General features: G+C 39.2%; 1 protein-coding gene across 5 annotated transcripts in view; it reads right to left on the minus strand.

Annotated features, from left to right (window-relative positions):
• FRYL (FRY like transcription coactivator) overlaps positions 1-19,181 on the minus strand; it is a 246,895-nt gene that overhangs the window by 108,160 nt on the left and 119,554 nt on the right. For 3 of the 5 annotated variants that reach the window (XM_090035899.1, XM_090035897.1, XM_090035898.1), the window contains exons 12-23: positions 16,157-16,260; positions 15,550-15,658; positions 13,712-13,798; positions 11,371-11,542; positions 10,524-10,656; positions 10,106-10,213; positions 6,100-6,337; positions 5,171-5,356; positions 4,977-5,063; positions 4,612-4,880; positions 4,022-4,217; positions 207-331 (exon numbers count right to left, since the gene is read on the minus strand). In XM_090035899.1, the coding sequence (XP_089892025.1) occupies positions 207-331; positions 4,022-4,217; positions 4,612-4,880; positions 4,977-5,063; positions 5,171-5,356; positions 6,100-6,337; positions 10,106-10,213; positions 10,524-10,656; positions 11,371-11,542; positions 13,712-13,798; positions 15,550-15,658; positions 16,157-16,260 (1,814 nt within the window). Of the gene's footprint in view, positions 1-206; positions 332-4,021; positions 4,218-4,611; positions 4,881-4,976; positions 5,064-5,170; positions 5,357-6,099; positions 6,338-10,105; positions 10,214-10,523; positions 10,657-11,370; positions 11,543-13,711; positions 13,799-15,549; positions 15,659-16,156; positions 16,261-18,703; positions 18,749-19,181 lie in introns of all 5 variants that reach the window. The other 2 variants (XM_090035895.1, XM_090035896.1) reach the window with 1 other exon arrangement.

A 19,181-nucleotide genomic window follows, 5' to 3' on the forward strand; every position in this document is an offset into this window, starting at 1 on the left:
TCAATGCCAGTTTACCTCACTGTAAATGTATTATATGCACATTTGCATACCACACGTGTAAATGTGTTGTAAGCAACCTTAATCACTTATTTCAATCCTGTTAGATAGTACTTTAAGTGCATGTTTTTAATTTTAGTCCAGGACCTGATTTCTGATGATTTACTTCATAATCAATTAGAAATAAAGCGGTTCCATCAAATATTTACCTAAAAGCTCCTGGGTTGGTCCTGCCAAGTCCCAGCACAAGGGATTCGGTAATTTCCATGCTCTCAGAGCGCATCATTGGAACTATGTGCTTAAACAAGGATGAAGGGGACGGAATGCCAATAATCTTTAAAAAGAAACAAAACAAAGGTGTTTTCCAGTAAGCAGTTACATAATATCCCATGAATAGCATTTATTTATTTATATATAAAACAACATTTACTTGAAATAGTGCTAATAGAAAGGAAATTTATCTTCTGAGGGCATTACATCAGCCTTTATGTATCATATTTTCACACATTTATTAGTATTTTTCTTCTTTTCCTTTGTATAATCTCATTTCTAACTGTAAATTGTTGATAGATTCATAGCTTCTATTTTTCCTTTAATTTCTAAGAGCTACTCCTGTTAATACAGCTGTTGGCTTTTTTTTTTTTTTTTTTGTAACAAGAGCATGCTGTTGGCTCATATTTACCTTACAGTACATTATAACCCCCCACATCCTTCTCTCCAGTACTGCAGCCTAGCCAATTATTCCCCCAGTTTGTATCTGTACAAGTAATTATTCCATCCCAACTGCAGGACTTTGTACTTGTCCTTGTTGAATCTCATCTGATTATCAACCATGTTTCCAGTCTATCTAGGTCATTCTGGATTCTAGCCCTGGCCCTTCAGAGTATCTGCAACTCCATCCAATTCTGTGTTATGTGCAAATCTGCTAAGCGTACACTCAAATAGCATTGTTCAAATTTTTAATTAAGATGTTGAATACCTGACCCTAGAACAGACCCCTAGACAACTCCACTTGATATCCCCTCCCAATTAGCTATCAGGCTACTGATGACAACTTATTGAGAATGATGATCCAACAAATTATGTATTCACCTTACAATACTTTCATCTAGTCTGTATCTCCTTAGTCTGTTAATGAGAAAGTTGTGGGAGACTGTATCAAAAGCCTTTGTAAAGTCAAGGTATACCATATCCACTGCTCTCCCTGCCCATCCACAGAGCCTGGCACCTCATCATAGAATGAAATCAGGTTGGTCAGATATGAGCTGCCTTTGGTGAGTCAATGCTGGGTCTTCCTAATCCTCTTGTTCTCCTCTAGGTGCCACACAACAGATTCCATGAGTACCTGCTCCATAATCTTTCCAGGTACTGAGGCCAGGCTGACTGGTCTGTAATTCACCTCCTTCTTCCCTTCCTTAAAAATGAGCAGTATAGTTGCCCTTTTCCAATCATACAGCACCTCATCCAACCGTCCAAGAGCTGTCAAAGAAATTGCTCCAAAATTACTTCAGTACCCTGGTGCTCTTCCCATCTGGCATTGCCAACTTGAAAGTCTTTAAGTAATCTCTGGCGTGTTGTTCTATTAGAAAAGGAGTCAAACAGCCTAAACTATCTTGGCTGCCCATTAGCACTCGTCATCTGGTAGCTATCCCGATTTGTGAAGACTGAAGTAAAAAGGGCATTAAATACTTCAACCTTCTCTGCATCATCCGTAACTAGGATGGCTTCTGCATTCTACAAGGGACTTAAGATTTCTTTGGTCTTCCTCCTACTCGACATATTTGTAAAATCCCTTTTTATTGCTTTTTATGTCCCCTGCCAGTTGCTCTCAAATTATGCCTCTGCCTTCCTAATTTTCTTCTCACATGCCTGTGCAATACTCTTATACTTTTCCCTAGTTCTGCAGCCAAGCTTCCACTTTTTCTAGGATTCCTTTCTGAGTTTCATTTCATTGAAGACAATGCTATCTAGCCAAGCTAGCCTCCTGTTTTACTTCCTATTCTTATGTCACATTGGGATAGTTTGCTCTGCACCCTTTAAAGCACCTCTTTACATATGTATTGTCCATGTATATAAATAAATCTCCAAAGATCTTTTTTCTTGTTTTTAGTTTTCTATATAGAACATATGCATGCCACTGTTAGCAAAGGAAGTACTTGCAAGGAATGACCTACGTTTGACCCAACAATTCTAGGGGATTGCCTTTACTTGAATGAGATTTGGACAAAATATAGGTAGGTGAATGATCCACTTTAAATAAAAGTCAGTTAGTTTTGGTTAAAAAAAGGTGGAAATCTCAATGATAAACACTGTGTAAACAATGACAAATGTTATTTGGAGACTGTGGGCACTATCAATTAATATTTCTGTGTTCTGTACCCTTCTGGCTGGTGCTCTGCTAGCAAAAAGTCTATTGATAGGAAAATGGAACACAGAACCTGTAGCTAACAGCTCATAAGGTAGGCCCATTAACCTAATATTCTGTCTATAGTGCTGGTGTATGAATAATATATTTAAGCAAAGATCCAAGAACATTTGTGCACCATTCCTAATCATATCAAACCTGCTTCCTTGATAATGATTATGGTTCCTGAACAAATGATGTGCTAGAAGCAATGCCTTCCTTTTAAAGAATTTGACACCTCCTAGATACTTCATGCCTACATAAAATAAGACTGCCTCTCTTGTAACTGAGGCTTTGAGGGTTTCCTTTTTGTCTTGGGATTACAAATGCCTTGGATCTTAGTGTGGCATGAGGGTTTTTAGGTTGTAAGGCCTCTTCTGGGTATATTTTAGCACATATAGAAGAAATAGCTACAGCAGCATCAAGGCCTTGTTAGAGGGATGTATGAGCCACAAGTTTACCTTCAGAAATGTAATAATCCTCTCTGCTGCCCGAAGGAAAAAACTATACCTGAATTTCTCTACAAAACTTCCACGCAGAATCAGATATCGCCAGCAGGAGTTGGTAAGTAGTGATACAAAATAACTTCGTCCAAATATTTTTAGGGCTTCTCATTTGGTATCCTTTTTTGATGGTTTTGCCTTGCTCTTTCATTTGTTATAGAGGTAACTAATGGGCTCAAAGTGGGCTGCATATAAAATGCTCAAAGTCCTAGAAAGGAACTTTGCATCTATGAAGCTCTGATGCTAGTTACAGAGAAGCAGACATCTGCAAAGACATCTTAACCAACTGAGAATGTCTCCCATTAACAAGTATTGTGGAATGTCCACACATTTGTGAGACTTCCTTCTCCTACATCACATCACATTCTGCACAGCAAGTCCAGGACTTCTTTTAGTCATCAGGTATGAAGACAGAGGACACTGGAAGGACCTTATTCAGAAATGTTGATGAGACAGATGCTGAGTTAGGATGCTTTTCTACTTCAGGCTCCTAAGCAGAACTATGATCAGTTTATTCAGCTGGCAGGAAAACAAGTTGTAACACTGCCTTTGTAGTGGCAAAAGGAATCTACACCCAGAATGGAAAGTATGCACTGGTGTTCTGGCAGTTGTTCCCTCAGAGGCCAATAAAGCTAAACATGCCAGTCTTGAAGATAATTAAATTTGAGGGTGAGTCCCCTCTTCACACCTAGGAAAGAAAACAATATCAAACTATGCTGCTCCCCACAAACTGCCTTCATTGTCCTTTTTTCTTTAAAACTTCAAAAACTGCTAGGTACAGAAAAATTTGCATTTGATATGAAACAAGGATGAAGTAACTGGTGTCTGCAATTAGGGAAAAAATGCAAATGTCAAAAGTCCTGAAATCGTGATCGACTGCACTACTGGAACCAGATGAGAAGGGAATCACCTTTCTCTTAGGCTTGGAATTGTGTAATTCTAGTTGTAATCAGTAACATTACCAACATTCTAAACATAAAAGATTATAGTAACATAAAACTTTTTTCCCCAGGCAAATACCACAAGCATCAGAGAAATGAGGAACATCTTTCAAGTTCTATTCATTTCTACTTTTTTGAATTACTTAGAAACATGCAAAATTCCTGGAGGAACCTACTTTAGAATCAATGCTATAACCACTGTCAGGAGTAGACGCCAGCGTCTCAGGAGGGGAACATCTCACAGAACCTGCAGATGTGGAAGAGGCTGTAGAACTTGCTGCACTGCAGCAAAGAATCAGGTAGTTTCTCCAGAGCCCAATGTAGGAGTCACTGCTTGTAGTAGTATTTACTTTCTTGGCATTTATAGGGCTGCTATGAAAGAAAAAAAGGTAGATAGATATTTATCCAGTTAGAAAATATAACTAACTAATTTTATTCTTCACTGATTCTATATTGCATACATGGTCTAACTAAAAGACAAAATAGGATAGTCTGATTACATTATACAATGTATTATATAGCAAACTCAACTGGAAAAATGTATTACTGCTAAAATACAATATAATCAGAAAGCATATTTTAATCTTTATAGCATCAAATTTCCATTCCAAATCAAGTCATTTTAATTTTCTGTTACACTAGGTAAAATAATGAAGTTGGGCTAAACAGTAGGAAACAATAGCAATACTGCAGTGTAATTTCACTTAATTTAAAAAGAATATATTCAATATATTATATTATATTCAGTTAACTAAAAAAAACTTACTTTATGTCAACTTGAGGAGACAACAGTTGGAGTCTTGTGTAAGCAAACATCCAAGCATAGCTAACAGCTGTGGGGCAGTGTTTTGGAAGGTTTTCTTGTTTCATAAAACTGGAGAGGCTTATAATCCATGGATCTTGACCCTGGGTCACATGTGCAAATATCCATATATGTGATGGACTGACCACATCAAACTGATGGCTGATAGGGGAGGAGCTCCAGTCAGCTAACATTTGTAAATCTATTGAACTAGGGCAGTATAGTAAAGTAGTCTGTGTGTTTAAGTCAAACAAAGAAACATCAAGTTACTTTATTTGCATCACTGTCTAAAATTTTTGAAAAGCAAAACCCTCCCCACAAATTCCTACCTGATCCGCCCCAGTTAGATGTATGAAACTTTCCAGAATAGATGAGCTCAGTCTATCCATTACATCTATTGCCAACTCATCATCACCCTGCAAAGAAAAACACTATGCATGAGAATCTAGAAGCTGCCCAGAGAAGTCCCATCATGTAACTTTTCACTGAAAAGTTATATACAAAATGAATCATTTGCTGTTACCTTGGAAATTTCTAAAAGTGCAAACAAGGCCCTTATTTCTCTAAGAACACTGACAGCTAATCTTCTGGTTGCAGGCCTTGTGCTACAAAGAATGACCAATGCAAAGCCTTCTACCACATGGAATACATTGGAATAAAGGGTCCTCTCCAGGGGAAGGGTGTGGGCAGCTCCATTTGAAACACCACGCTTAAACAAAAAACAAAAAACAAAAAAAAAGTACAATCAGTTTTAAATACATAATATATACATTTTCACACACAACCATGTGTAGAGTGTCTGGGAGTGTGTTAGTTCAATTTTTTTGCAATAGTACAAGTAATTAATTCTAAAAAGGTCAGAGAGTTAGATATTAATCTAAACTTCCTTGTTCTCAAAATTTCATAACATTAACACTCATGAGATTTCTAGCTCTTCCTAATTCCAATCAAAATAATCATGAGAAAAGCTTTCCTTGTGTAGTTTTGGGAATTCTACTTGCTCTTAAGACAAGTGCAAAGAAATGCAACTTATTTTTAAATAATACACTAACCAGTCTCAGACTAAATAAAATTATAATAAGATCTGTACTTGTTTATTTCAAACTAGTCAATCATCCCTATTAATATTTCTGATTTCAGAATGCGACTTTCACCCAAAAAAGTGATAGTGATTTCTTAGTATGGAAGATTTATACCTACTTAACTAGGGACTCTTTTATATTTCAAAAATTGATTTTTGAAACACCAAACAAATTCAGCAATGTGAAAAAGATAAAAGGGTACGTAACTAGTATACAAAAAGAATAATCAGGTTACAAAATAACTACCCATCACATAGGAGACAACGAATTACCATTAAAATATTTTTATCTTTCAAAAATCTTTTTATTTGATAGGCATTCAGTAAAGAGAAAGTGGTAATTGTACAAAATGCATGCAGCATTATAATACCTGAGAATCTTGGGTTTTATTGTGCACCTGGGCTGCTTGTTTCCATTGATTTATTAACTGCACTAACATCTTTACTGCATTGTCTAGAAGTGTGGGATGGACATCAGTCACTTCACGCACAATAAAATTAACAAATCCTGAAAGAACATCTTCCCGCCAGTCTGGAAAATCAAGCATTAATGCCTGGAGAGTATTGAAAGCCAAAGCACGCAGTTCTTCATCCATGTGAATTGTCAGCCTGTTAAGGATATATAATTCTGTTAGAAAACTTGACCACCCCTTCAAATGCACTGGCCAAAGGCCTTTTAGCACTGGTAAACTGGTGTCAGTTTTTCTCCTTAGAAGGTACAACCTGGAGTATTTCTGTGCTGGAAGGCTTATTTCAGAACTATTTTCCAGCCTACAGGGCTGACTTGTTCCTGAATTAACGCACCTAAATCTTTGAAGCTGTATCCCAAACATAAAGCAGAATAGATTTGCACCTAAATCAGAGATGTATAGCAGAGCTTTCATAAGCAGAGAGCTTATTCTGCTCACACAGCATCTGATGAATTAAGTCTCTGCTTACAAAAACTTCTTCTATACAGCTGGGATTCAGTTAGTCTATAAATATATCCTGCCTTCTGCGTGAATTCAGACTAACACAGTTAACTACCTCTCTCTGAATCCAAGTGCCATATTGCATCAAACCAACAGTCCATCTAGCCCAGTACCCTGTCCTGACAGTGGCAGTAGATGCTTTAGAGAGGGAGACCATATGAACAGGGTGTGTCTAGAGCAGTGGTTTTCCACCTGTGATATGCAGACCCTGCAGCCTATGTCTACAAGGTCTGCAAAGATGATTATGATAATTCAAAAGTATGACCCACATTTACAATTCAAAGGGGTCTGCACCTCCATTTTAAATTTTTTAGGAAAAAGTGTTGAAAACCAGTAGTCCAGAGTGTTCCCATCCCTGCCATACCTCCTTGATGGCATCCACCATCATTGGTTTAGAGATTCATCCCTGACTGTTCTATTAAAATGCTATTAATGGAGCTATCATCCATAAATTTATCTAGTCTTTTTCTGAGCCTGGCTATAGCATCTGCTTCTACATCTCCTGCGGTAATGAATGCAACAAATACTGTATAAAATAGTACTTCCTCTTGGTATAGTACTTATACATGCTGTATAAAATAGAACTCTCTTGGTAGTTTTAAACCTGTCTCCTACTAATTTCAGTGAGTACCCCCTAGTTCTAGTACTCTGGGACTTGGTAAATAACAGTTCCCTCTTCATTTTGTCCATATCCTTACAGACCTCTATCACATCGCACAGCTGCTTTCTTTCCAAATGGAAAAGTCCTATTAGCTTCTTTTTTTTTTTTCTTTTTTTTTTTTTGTCTTTCCTGGTATGGCAACTGCTCCAGGTCCATGATCATTTTGGTTGCCCTTCTCCGTAACTTTCCTATTTCTACTACATCCTTTTTCGAGGTGCAGAGAGCAGAACAGCACACAGTATTGAAGTCATAGGTGCCCCAGGGATTTGTGAAATTGCACAATTATATTTTCCATTTTGTTTTCAATTCCATTCTTAATGATGCCCAATATTTTTTTTTTTGGTCACGACTGCACTTTAGCTGATGTTTTTCGAGAACTATCTACAACAACCCCAAAGTCACTTTTGGGTCATAACAGCTAATTCACAACCAAGCACTGAGTATAACTGAGAATATTTTCCCCATATACATTAGCTTGTACTTGTCAATGCTGAAGTTCATCTTTCAATTTTTTGCCCATTCACATACATAGCCCCCAAGCAGACTATTTAACAATATATGCTCCTACCACAGCAGAGTAGAGCAATAATATTTAAATAATTAAGGGTGAAATCAAGTAATTTTGAAGAGAAAGGACCACAATTTCAGGTGGGCAAACTTTTGTATGCGACTAAGCAATGCCTGCAAATACTTCAGACTTCTGAACAGGCATTAGAAGTTACTTTTTAAAACTAAAATCAAGATAGTTATACTTTTGTGCACATTTGGCTTAACTTGGGCATGTGCCAGACAGTCTCCTTTTCTGTCAATGGCCTTTTTCCACTGATGAACAACAACATATATCCTGATATTATACAAGAATCCATCGGCAAGTAATGCCTTCTAACTTTTATCTTGTAAGTAGGTCATGGACATGGAAGCTGTTCTTGATGATACCTTGCCCAAGTGAACCACAATAAACTCAGAGATCTATGTCAAGACTGTGAAGAAATTGGTACATTACATGCAAAGAGCCCATCCCAGCAGAGGTGTCCAAGGTGCTGCTTCTTCATGATAATGTTCAACCCCACCCACAGAGACAATTTCATTATTTAGATAAACTGTGCTGCTCCATCCTATGTATAGCTGGACTATTTAAGACCGACTATGAGTGTGATATTTTCAGGATTACAGTGAAGTACTAGAAGCCATGTGACAGTGGATAAAGCATGAGGCAAAAGAATTTTAGCGTCATGGCCTTTTTTTAACCAGGGGCTGTTTAAAAAAAACGCCATTGACAGAGACACTAACTCACAGCTGTGTTTTACAGTTTTTACGTGTCTCACAAACCAACCCATTGTTCCACTTAAGACTTCATACTCCACTGAATAGCTCTAAAATTTTGTTCCATGGCCATAGACTATAATGGATTCCTTCCAACACTTTTAGATCCCCAAGATGTGGGTTTTTAAGACCTACTTTAAGACTTTATTCCTGCTCCCTTGCAGCCATGCTTACACATCCTCCCTCTTACTAGTTCCAGGTACTTCCTGATCAGCTGAGCTAAATTTTTCTTCTTCCCCATCTTTTTCAATATATGCAGAACAAAAACATTGATTATGGGAAGGTAATTTCTGTTCTACTTCATACATAAACATTCCCCCTGCCTATAGTGCAAATCCCTCATTCAGCTACATCTCTGTTGGCAACTGTCAATCCTCTGGATTACAGTGTATGCACCAAATGTTTATTACACCAAAACCTTCAGTGCATACACCTAGGCAAGAGCATGAAGGAGGAGTGGAGGGGCCCCTTTAGGCCACTGAGACAGAGTCCAAAGGCCATGCCGAGTCCAAACATTCAATGCCTCAATGGTTGCAACTTTACAGATTTCATAGACATTCGGGCTGGAAGGGACCCCAGAGGATCAGAGTCCAGCCCCGTGCCCCAGGGGCGGGAAGTCAGCAAGGATCAGAGGATCCCAGCAAGATAACTTCTGTTAGCAGACAAAACAGTAACTGCAACATGGTATTTTATAGGAGCTACCCCACCATGAGTAGCCGTGCCACATGGCCACCAAGCCCTTCAGTTGGATGCAATTTATGGTCAGAATCATAAGCCCTGATAAATAATTGAGGCAGAAAAATAAGCTGTGGGTGGCACTCATACCCTCTTCACTTCAAGGAAATGAAAAAAATGGAAGAATACAGGTAAAGAGGGGTTAGCTAAGGAAGAAAGAGAGAAACAAATTAGAAGAAACAAAATTCAAGCCCTTCTCAACTCTACGGCTATACTTCGATAGATCTGATGATGTCAAACAAGAGAATGTTTTCACAGTGTAACCAACAAAAGAAAAAAGATGGTGATGAGAAAAAGTCATAGCTAAAAAGCAAAGGAACTGAAATATAAACTTCTAGTTTTCTGTAAATGTTCTCTCTTTAAAGGTCTGTTCTTCTGTGCAAGATCCAATCTTTCAGGTGTTTTTAAAATGAGATTAAGTTCTTCTCTACTGTTTTGTCTGCCAAGTGAGGAAGGATAACACTTTTAATGGAATACTACAGGCTAATACATTTACTATATTTTTGGCCTTGGGACTGAAGTTATACATATAGCTTTTTTAAAAGACATCTAGGTACAACAGTTAGAGTAATGATCCAGGAACTACATGAGAAGCAAGAATTTTTAGGGTGTTATCTTTTACTGGACAAATGTATAGTTGGGATAAAGTTAGTCAAACTTTTGAAAGGAAGGCATTCTTTTACCTACCTTGCTAGCAATTCAATAAGATCAGTCCTGCTCATGCCATCTGGAATCAATCTTGGGATAGCAGCAATACAAGTTCTGAACAAATCAATCTTGGGTTTTCTCTCACCCCTATGCACCAAAGAAAAGTTAAAAAAGGAAGCCTACTTGCAGCAATGCATCCCCAAATTTTTCAAAGCTCCGTTCAAAGCCCAGGTAACAAAATAAAAGTTTTTAATAATAATACTGCATTATCATCAGCAGCAGCATAATTGAACTGATTCGCAGTTTAATTTGATACTTTTGATGGCAGATTTTAGCATCAGAATAAAAATGAAAATGTTACAGTACTGATGAAGTTACCACTATATTTCATTAAGACACAGAAATTAATTACAAGGATATGGCAATAATTATGATTAAATCATAATATGATACATACGTAATCATGTCCTCGGGTTCCTTATTGGACATCTGCACACTAGTCATGCACATTGGCCTCCCAACTTCTTTGTCCAGATGTCTAAGAATGCTATCTAGTGCTTTTCTGACTTGAGGGTAGTATATTGACATTCCTGAAAAGTCAAAGAGTTCAGCATCACCTTTCAACTTTAAAATGTTATTTTCAACTTAGCTTTATGCCATATTTGATATTTCTTTAAGTTAAAACAGGTATCTTACTGTACAAAGTATTTAAATATCCAATTTCTTAACTGAATTATTGCACAAATATCTTCACTTTAAAATAATAAACTATATTATTATATAAAGGTAAATAATTATTCTTGGAGGAATGTGAGAAACTAAGTGGAATGAAATGGCATTTAGCTCTCCTATTTCTTCGGTCTTGATGACAACCTGGCCCTCAACAATAACTCAAATACAGCTCAATGTCTGCTCTGCTCTTAAATTATACATGCAGGAATGGTCATTTAGAGACTATTTTATTAGCAGGGAAATAACAGAAAACAACAGTTTCAACCCCAATCATTCCTTATGTCCCTGGAAACGGTCGAGTAACCATACTAGGATAGGTTTTGGGCTGCTTTGTGCTACCCATAAAGTGCAAAGCAGCTAGATAGAACTAAGGATGCGGTCCCTTGCACCAGATTTCATACACTTCTAATATACTATGAACATTTTTTAACCTCATTACTCTTACACACACCTGACTTTTTTTTTTTTTAAATGACAAGTAAATATGGAATACAAATTTATAGCTTTAATATAAGCAAGTACGTATACATGCATTTAAGCCATCTAGACACTTCCGAACGAATAGCACAGACCTATAACTTTTGCTTCTTCATCTGTCAGAGTTTTATTAAGAAAAATTTTCTTTACGCGCAGAGTGTTTCCTGAGGGAAGAACAACTCCTGTTGTTGGCATTGGTGGTTCACCATCTTTCTGCTGCAAACTATCTGCTATCACAAGGAAGACTCTGAGGCCTACATTCATCCTCTTTATTTGAGGAGAGAGAGGGAAGAGTTGTTAAAAAACAAAACAAAAAACACCAAACAAAAACAGGAGAAATTATAAAAAATTTTAGTCACATTTCCTATCTTGCTTAACTATTCACACATTTCGTTTTTTGCTTAGCTACTCATTATAACCTCTGCCCCCCCCCTTTATTTTTTATTTTTTGAAAAAGTCACTATTGTACCCTCTTTGAGCAGGATTGTCTCCCTTCTCTGTTCCTCAAACATGGCAACAATCACACAGAAATAAGCAATTATCTTTTCAAAGTTTTGCATAGTATAGATGCTGTGCACTGTATGAAAATGTTTCTTTGGGCGAGGATCATAGGGAATAACCACATCTACCTCAGTGAATACATTAAGGCTTAGAGGGACGGATCCTGAGGGGGTGCAGTACCACAGTCGCACAAACACATGTTCACACATGTGCACACACATGCACACCTCCCTCTCCTGCCCACTTTGGCTGTGTGTTACATGTGCAGTGAGCTTTCCAGACCTCCTGTGGGTCCCCTTATGAGTTTACAAGCTGGTGTGCCCAGAGTCCCTGCTTTCAAGCAGCTCTGGAGCCTACAGGTGTTTATTACTCCCCTCCCTCCTCCTCAACCCCCACTTAATTCAGCAGCAAGGAAAAGGAGGGGATGAGAAGCAGTAGCAGTGGCAGCAGCAACAACAGCTCCTGCTTTGATGGAGGCCAGCCACTCATTGCCTTCCTTCCCTTGCTGCTGAATTGAGGGGGCGGAGCTAATAGCAGCAGGTTTCAGAGCTAAAAGCAGAGACTCCAGCCGGCCACATGCCAGTGAACTTGCAGAGCTTACAGGATAGGGCGAGCTCCAGCAGAGTTCACTGATATCCAAGATCACAATGGAGGGTAGCAGCCACAGCCACACCACCAGTATGTCACACATGCGATGAGCTCTTTTCACTGTGCATACGTTATATTGCCAAAGGGAGAGTGGCTACACCCTTGGTTCTGTGATTCCACATCCACCTATGGAGGCTCCCAGTTCTTCTACCCTGTTATAACATGCTGAATACTAGACTTGTGCGAATAGGGAAGTATTTGGTTCAGATTCAGACGATTCAGACAGTGGATTTGGATATTCAGATCACTGTCCTGAATCGATTCGGCCAGATCAGCTTTGGAAGATTCGGTACTGATTTGAACAGATTCAGATTGGCCGGGGAGAGGCAGGCACAGCTGGGTGGCTCCTCCGGCTGTGCCTGCCTCTGCCCAGGTTGGGGGAGCCATGGGAGAAGCCACCATGGCTGCCCTGCCTGGCCCCAGCCTAGTCCTGGCACTTAATAAAAAAACCTGTGGCAGCTACCCCATGGCACGGATGCAGCATACCTTGGCAGGGTGCCATATGCTTTCTGGGAGCTGGGGCCACTGGGGCTGAGTGCAGCTGGGCTCCACTGCCCCGCGGTGTGCGGGGCGGCTCTGCCATGAGCCCCAAATCACCGCTGCTATAGCTCTTGAATGCAGGGCTTTTTTTAAGTGCCAGGAGGCTGGGCTGGGCAGGCAGCCATGGGGGCTTCTACCGTGACTCCTCTGGTTGTGCCTGCCTCTGCCCCAGTGAGAGGAGCTGTGGGGGCTATGCCTTGCTGCCGCTTGCCCCATTCCACCTGGAGCAAACCGTGCCCACATTCCTGCCCCCACCCTGCCCTGGCTGAGCAAGCAGCAGCAGGGCAGAGCCCCCACTCCCAGCGCTGCCGCACCCACGTCCCACACCTCCCACCCCTCTCTCCGAATAACACCCCCCGGGCTGGACAGCTTGTCCCAGCCCCAGCTCCAATCCCTCCCTCCCCTATGCCCTTCCCCAACCAACTTACCAGCTGGAGGCACTGTCAGCTGCCTGTTTAGTCTATGGCTAAATCTGCAAATTGGCTGAATCTTTTCCGAGGCTTTTCTGAGTTGATTTAGATGCTCTGAATCGATTTAAAGCTTTTACTTGGTCTCCCAATTCGATTTGGATTTGGAGATTTGGTCCCCAAATGGGGCCAAGTCTCCTCCAAATTGAATCAGCTACCAAAGTTTCACACAGCCCTACTGAATACCTGCCTTTAGCTTTTTACACATTTCTCTGCAATGAATAATGTCACAGTAACATAGCCAATGCTCAGTCACAAAAAAAACTTCAAATGATTTTACCTCTGGGTTAATAGTGAATGTTTTAGGTGATTTTCCAACACTGAGAAGATCAAATATTATTTCTTTCATTGCAAAATCCAAACGTTCCTATGAAGAAAAACATGACATCAGATTCTCTTTGTATTCACATGGATAACTTCAGCACCCACACAAGAAGCCTAATGTCTTGCTAGCCTATAAATAGCTAAAAAAGTTTTGAAAAATATTTCTCTTGGTTTATAATCCCTCAAAAGTCAGGAATGGTAGTTAGTGACTCAGTGAACTGCAGGAAGTAAAGGGATTGTCTCATCATTAATGTATCTGAATACTGTGCTGGAGGATTAAATTCGATCCCTGGCTCTGTCACAGAGCTCCTATGTGATGACAAACTTTTTTTTTTTCTTCTCTCTAACAGGTGGTCCCAAAGGAAAGGAAGAATAATCCAATGGCTAAGAGTGTAATTTTGTTAAGAGATGAGGGGTCTGCCCCACCTAACTCTCAACAAGAGTGTTGTAGGAGGTCCATTACATGAAAGATCAGGAAGCAGCCAGATACTATACTGTAACAGGGGGCCTGCTCAGGGCTGCTTTCCCTGCAGCCCGCCCACCTGTTCCTGAGCTAACCTCCCACATTCTCAACTGCCATGCCTTGATGTTAATTAGTTAATATATGTTAAATCAAGCAGGAGGCTGCCCATTTTCTGCCCCGATGCCAGGGGGCGCTATCTACGGCTCCTTTCCTCCCCTACACTGCAGCCCAAGCCTCGCAGATGGCATCACTACGTTCTCACTATCACCGGTCCCTACACTGGGCCCCACAATCCTCCTGATTGAACCACAACCTGGAATCCACTCATCAAGTGGTCTCATCCACCTTCATATTGGGCAGCATAGCTCCCTGACCCGCTTCCCCTTCCGGGTGTGGTCATCCCACCGGGACCCTCGGCTCTCTAGCTCTGGCCCACCTCCAGGCCAGTCAGAACCCCAGGCCTTCAGCTCTTGAGCGTTCCTCATGGTGGGCCCCCAGCCCTTTGACCCTTCCGGTCCTGGGCCCAGCATGGTCCAGTCAAGGGAAGTTCAGACAGGCATTGAGTCTATGTCCCTTTCCTCTCTCTGAGGTCCACTCTCTGGGCCCTCCAAAACAAAGGGTAACCCACCCAATTGTGGGGGCTAGGGGTTAAGGTGCCCTGACCTGCCTTTCACTGGGGCGGTAACTGGCCTGGCATTTCCTGGGGGCTCCCACACCACTGGGAGCCCCACCAGGCCACCCACTCCCAGTAGGGTGAAGTTTTAGGTCATGCCCAGGACCAGGAGCCTCCTGTCCATCCCCTACAGCTCCTCCCTTACTTCTAGATGATATCAGCAGCCCTCCGGCCAGGCGATGTTGTTGCACAGCCTCCTGCAGCAGAACTACCCTAATTGTATGGGCAGTCCTGAATCTAAAATGGCTGTCCTAATCAGGCACCTGCTGGCTGCTGCCTTCTGGCCCTTAAAGTGGCACGCATCAACAGTGTGCTGCCACAGTATTCCAATCTAAAACACTATATACGTTACTGCTCAAATACCATGGTAATGGTATGTTATAAACGCACATCGCAACATCTCACCACACAAAATAGGAAGGGCCATCAGGAGTCATTCAGTCTAAACTAAATCATGTTCAGATTTAACTGTTATTTAGGTCACTGGAAAATGGTTTTCAGTTTTCCTAACTGCCATTGTTCATAAATAGCCGATCGTTAATTGTAATTACTTTTAAGTTTACGTATCAATTTTATCCCTGATGTACCTCTGCTAATTTCAGTGCAACTGCTCCAAGTATAAATTTGGTCTTTTAAGCTTCTTTCAGAGGGATCTTACCTGAGCAATGAACTGAATAATCTTCACAAATATATTTAGAGGCGTGTCTCGAGGGACCACACTACGTGAGCCTTTTGGAAAAAGTGCTGATACAATGCTCATGAGACGGCTATAGGGATTTAGAAACAAACATTACTAACAAATCCAATTTCTGAGAAAAAGATATTTTTTCTTTAATAAAGATAGGTATTTTATAATTAAGTTGGAGTTTTTGTTCCACAATACTATATAGCTAAACAGGATTAAAAATGACCTCTCAAGTCATCAAATCCAGATCCCCTGCAATTTCGGGCAACCATATCATACAGTCTCTTTTATAAAAGTTATCAACTTTTACTTGGAAACTCAGTTAGGTTTTGTGCCTCCTTCATTTCTGTTGGAAAGCATCCCCCCTAGTGCTTTTGTATCATATGCCGTCCTAGATTTTATTTTTGTATGTTCAATAAAGCAAGTTCTGTTGGTCTCCACTATTAAGATAGGCTCTCTATTCAACTGACCATTCTACTAGCCCCTGTCCATACCTGTGTCAATTTAAATTACTCTTTATATAAAAAAAAATTTTAATAAATTATAAATTGTAACATACTTTTGTGTAAAGTGTACATACCTTTGCGTTACAGTGTTGCTTTCACATTTTATTCTAATAACATAAACCCACAATAATCTGTAGAGAGATTCCAGTGCAACTCGAGACATTTTTGGATCTTTGTTCTGTAAAACAAATTTAAAATGCAGTTAGTATCCACTGCTGAAATATTCACCCAAAAGCCTTACTTTATTCACTAGAGAAAATTCTAGTATTTTGAAGCTAATTTTAAATAGTTTTTAAAAAGTCCGATGTATTAAATATTTGAAATATCAACTTAATTAAAATATACTTCCCTTACTGTATGCATTTAAATACAAACTTCAGATTATTTTGCATGATTCTGTCAATTTGAGAGCAAAGGAGTAAGCTGATCCTTCCTTTGAGATGAACGTCAGGAATTTACTGCCTCGATTTCTTCTTCTTATGCCTACAATGCTGTTGAAAATGAGTACAGCTCTCCTTATGCTCACAAAGCACAGTTCAAATGCAGGGCTGGCGTCCAAACCTGCTCCTACAGTTTGACTTTATTGCTGACTTAACATGACTGAAGTTTGTTCCGTCCTTTTTCTCTTGACCTTGACTCTCAGGATTTCTGCCTGCAAAGATCTCCTGTCTCTATTACTAGTTCTTTCATTCTACTAAAGGGAACCCATATCCTTTGAACCTTGGCTTGACGCTAAAGAATTCTATCTTGCCTGGATTCCATTCTAAGACTACACGAGTCACAAGAAAAGCTCTCTCTCCTGACAGAGACCCAGGCCCTGAAGTTCTTTTAGAGAATGTTCATGGAACTGAGCAAACAAATAATAGATATGGCTTCCCATCAGAACCATGGAAAAAAGATGTGGATTAAAAAAGGTTGGAAAATAACAATTACAAGCAATAAGATCATGCATCATTCTGCTTAACTTGCATAGTGGAGAGACTGTAATTTTTAATGTTTTCTTGAAGGGAAATACAGGATATATAGGCTTCATTGAAAAAGTGTGTTTTAAAGGAGGAACTTGAATTAAGCTCAATGTATATAACAGATAACAGTTTTCACTTTTACCAACATTTACTTCAAGAGACAGTAGATCCTCATGTTCACTCAAACAAGTCTGTCTATTCATAGTTATACAGTCAAAGTCTTTAGCAAAAATACACACTATCTTGAATTTCCCTCATCAATGGCAATATAGTTCTTGAGTATAATATTTAAAGAAACTACCATTTTAAAAGGAAGGTGAAGTTAGAAGTTGAGAAAAACTTATTACTGGCTTCTAATGAGCGGATTAGGAGAAAGGAAGCAGAGATTCAAATAGCTGATGAACAATGTTCCAAATCTCTCTATTATTGATATCTGAGGAGATTTAACTTGTTGTAGCTATTTCCAACCAGTTAAGATCAAGATTTCCTTTTGTATGAACAGCAGACAAGTTGTGCATCTGCTAACATTGTATCTGTAGAATTAATAAGCACTCATAATTAAAAGGGTAGCATGTTTATAAAGGCAACACTGAAAAATCCAAGTCAATCTCAATCATTTTCTTTTATTGCTAAGCCTTTTTACACTTTCATCACCTTCCTATAAGCAGATGGCAAACCAACACATTTGCTTGGAGGAAATAGGTTTTAATTCTAATTACAATAAATTATGGCAATTATGGCAAAACGTCAATAATGCTTACACAATAGAATTACAGTTTCTTCTCCTTAAATCTGGATTTAAAATCCTGACACATTCCAGTTTTATCTAATACATGTTAGGGTTTTACTTGGAATACTTTGTTCAGTTATTTTGTTGCAAAGATAACGGTGTTATTCCCTAATAATCTTCTTAGGTTAATATACCAGCAAGGTATGACATAAACTGTCAAGAAATCTTACCAAAGTATTACCAAATCAAAAAACCCCCCAAATGTACACTGGTCTTATGTGACACGTTAAAATGATTCAATGATACAAATATCTCAGTGAAGGCAAGAAACAAAAACAGTAATTTTTTCATGTTAGTCAAATAGTAGTCACTTACTGAAAAAAGTACTTTTAAATACTGAAATCAAACTTTTCTTCTGAACTAAAACAATTTCTACTTTTTAAAACCTGCAAAACCAACAGTGTCAAAGTCTTTCAAGTTAGTTTTTCTGCAAATTATCATATTACATTAGTTCCACATTTGTATTGTGAAATAGGCTTCCAAGTCTGCTCACAGGCAAAACATTTTTATTTGTAATATATGAAACAGAAATAACCAAATGTCTAATGTAGGTATTTTATTCCCTACTATAAACATGCACTTATCAATAAACTGTGCTGCAAAATTGTTGCTCAGTCTCATAAATCTATCTTCTCTCAGAACAATTGGTACTAGACCATTTGTCAAACTTTCTCCCTTTGTCCTTCAGGGAAAAAAAACTCTGACCAGTTTAGTTACGTTTTGAGCTGTTGCTTCTTGATAGTGCTGAAGGCAGCTGTACAGAACCAAACAAAACACAGAATGCAACAAAGAACACAAGAACAAAATAGTGCAATTACAGGAGACAAAGCAACTTTTTACTGAGTTATTACAACATCTTAACTCACCTGCAGTGTTTCTATTTGTTTTCTGATACTGTTGTTAGATGGCATCTAAATAAAGCAATGTGAAACAGCAAAACATAACAAACATGAGAATGGGAGGCACATGCATGTTAGATGAAAAAAAAGCACAAAACAACATATAGCTGTATTCTAGGGACTCTATTCAGTAGAAACACAGTTTTGCTGACAACGGCAGTGAATGCTCCTTCAAATACCATGGCTTGTTTGCAGTGGACATTAATATTAATTCCATAAGGCAAAAAAAAAAAGTGTTCTCTGTCATCATTTGCTTCTACATGACATCCTTTTTCCATTTAGGAAGAACCTAGAAATCTTTCTCCCCCTAATGGTCAGCAGAGGTAACAGACTCCCCTATCCCCATACTTAAGGAACCTGCTTATCTTGTGATGAGTTTACTAAAAAGTGGCCAGAGCAGATCGCTATATTTTTAACCACTTTTTATCATCATGGTTGCAGACTA

This window comes from Crocodylus siamensis, chromosome 2 (assembly GCF_052110815.1).
Source record: "Crocodylus siamensis isolate JL-2025a chromosome 2, ASM5211081v1, whole genome shotgun sequence".
Lineage (NCBI taxonomy): Eukaryota > Metazoa > Chordata > Crocodylia > Crocodylidae > Crocodylus > Crocodylus siamensis.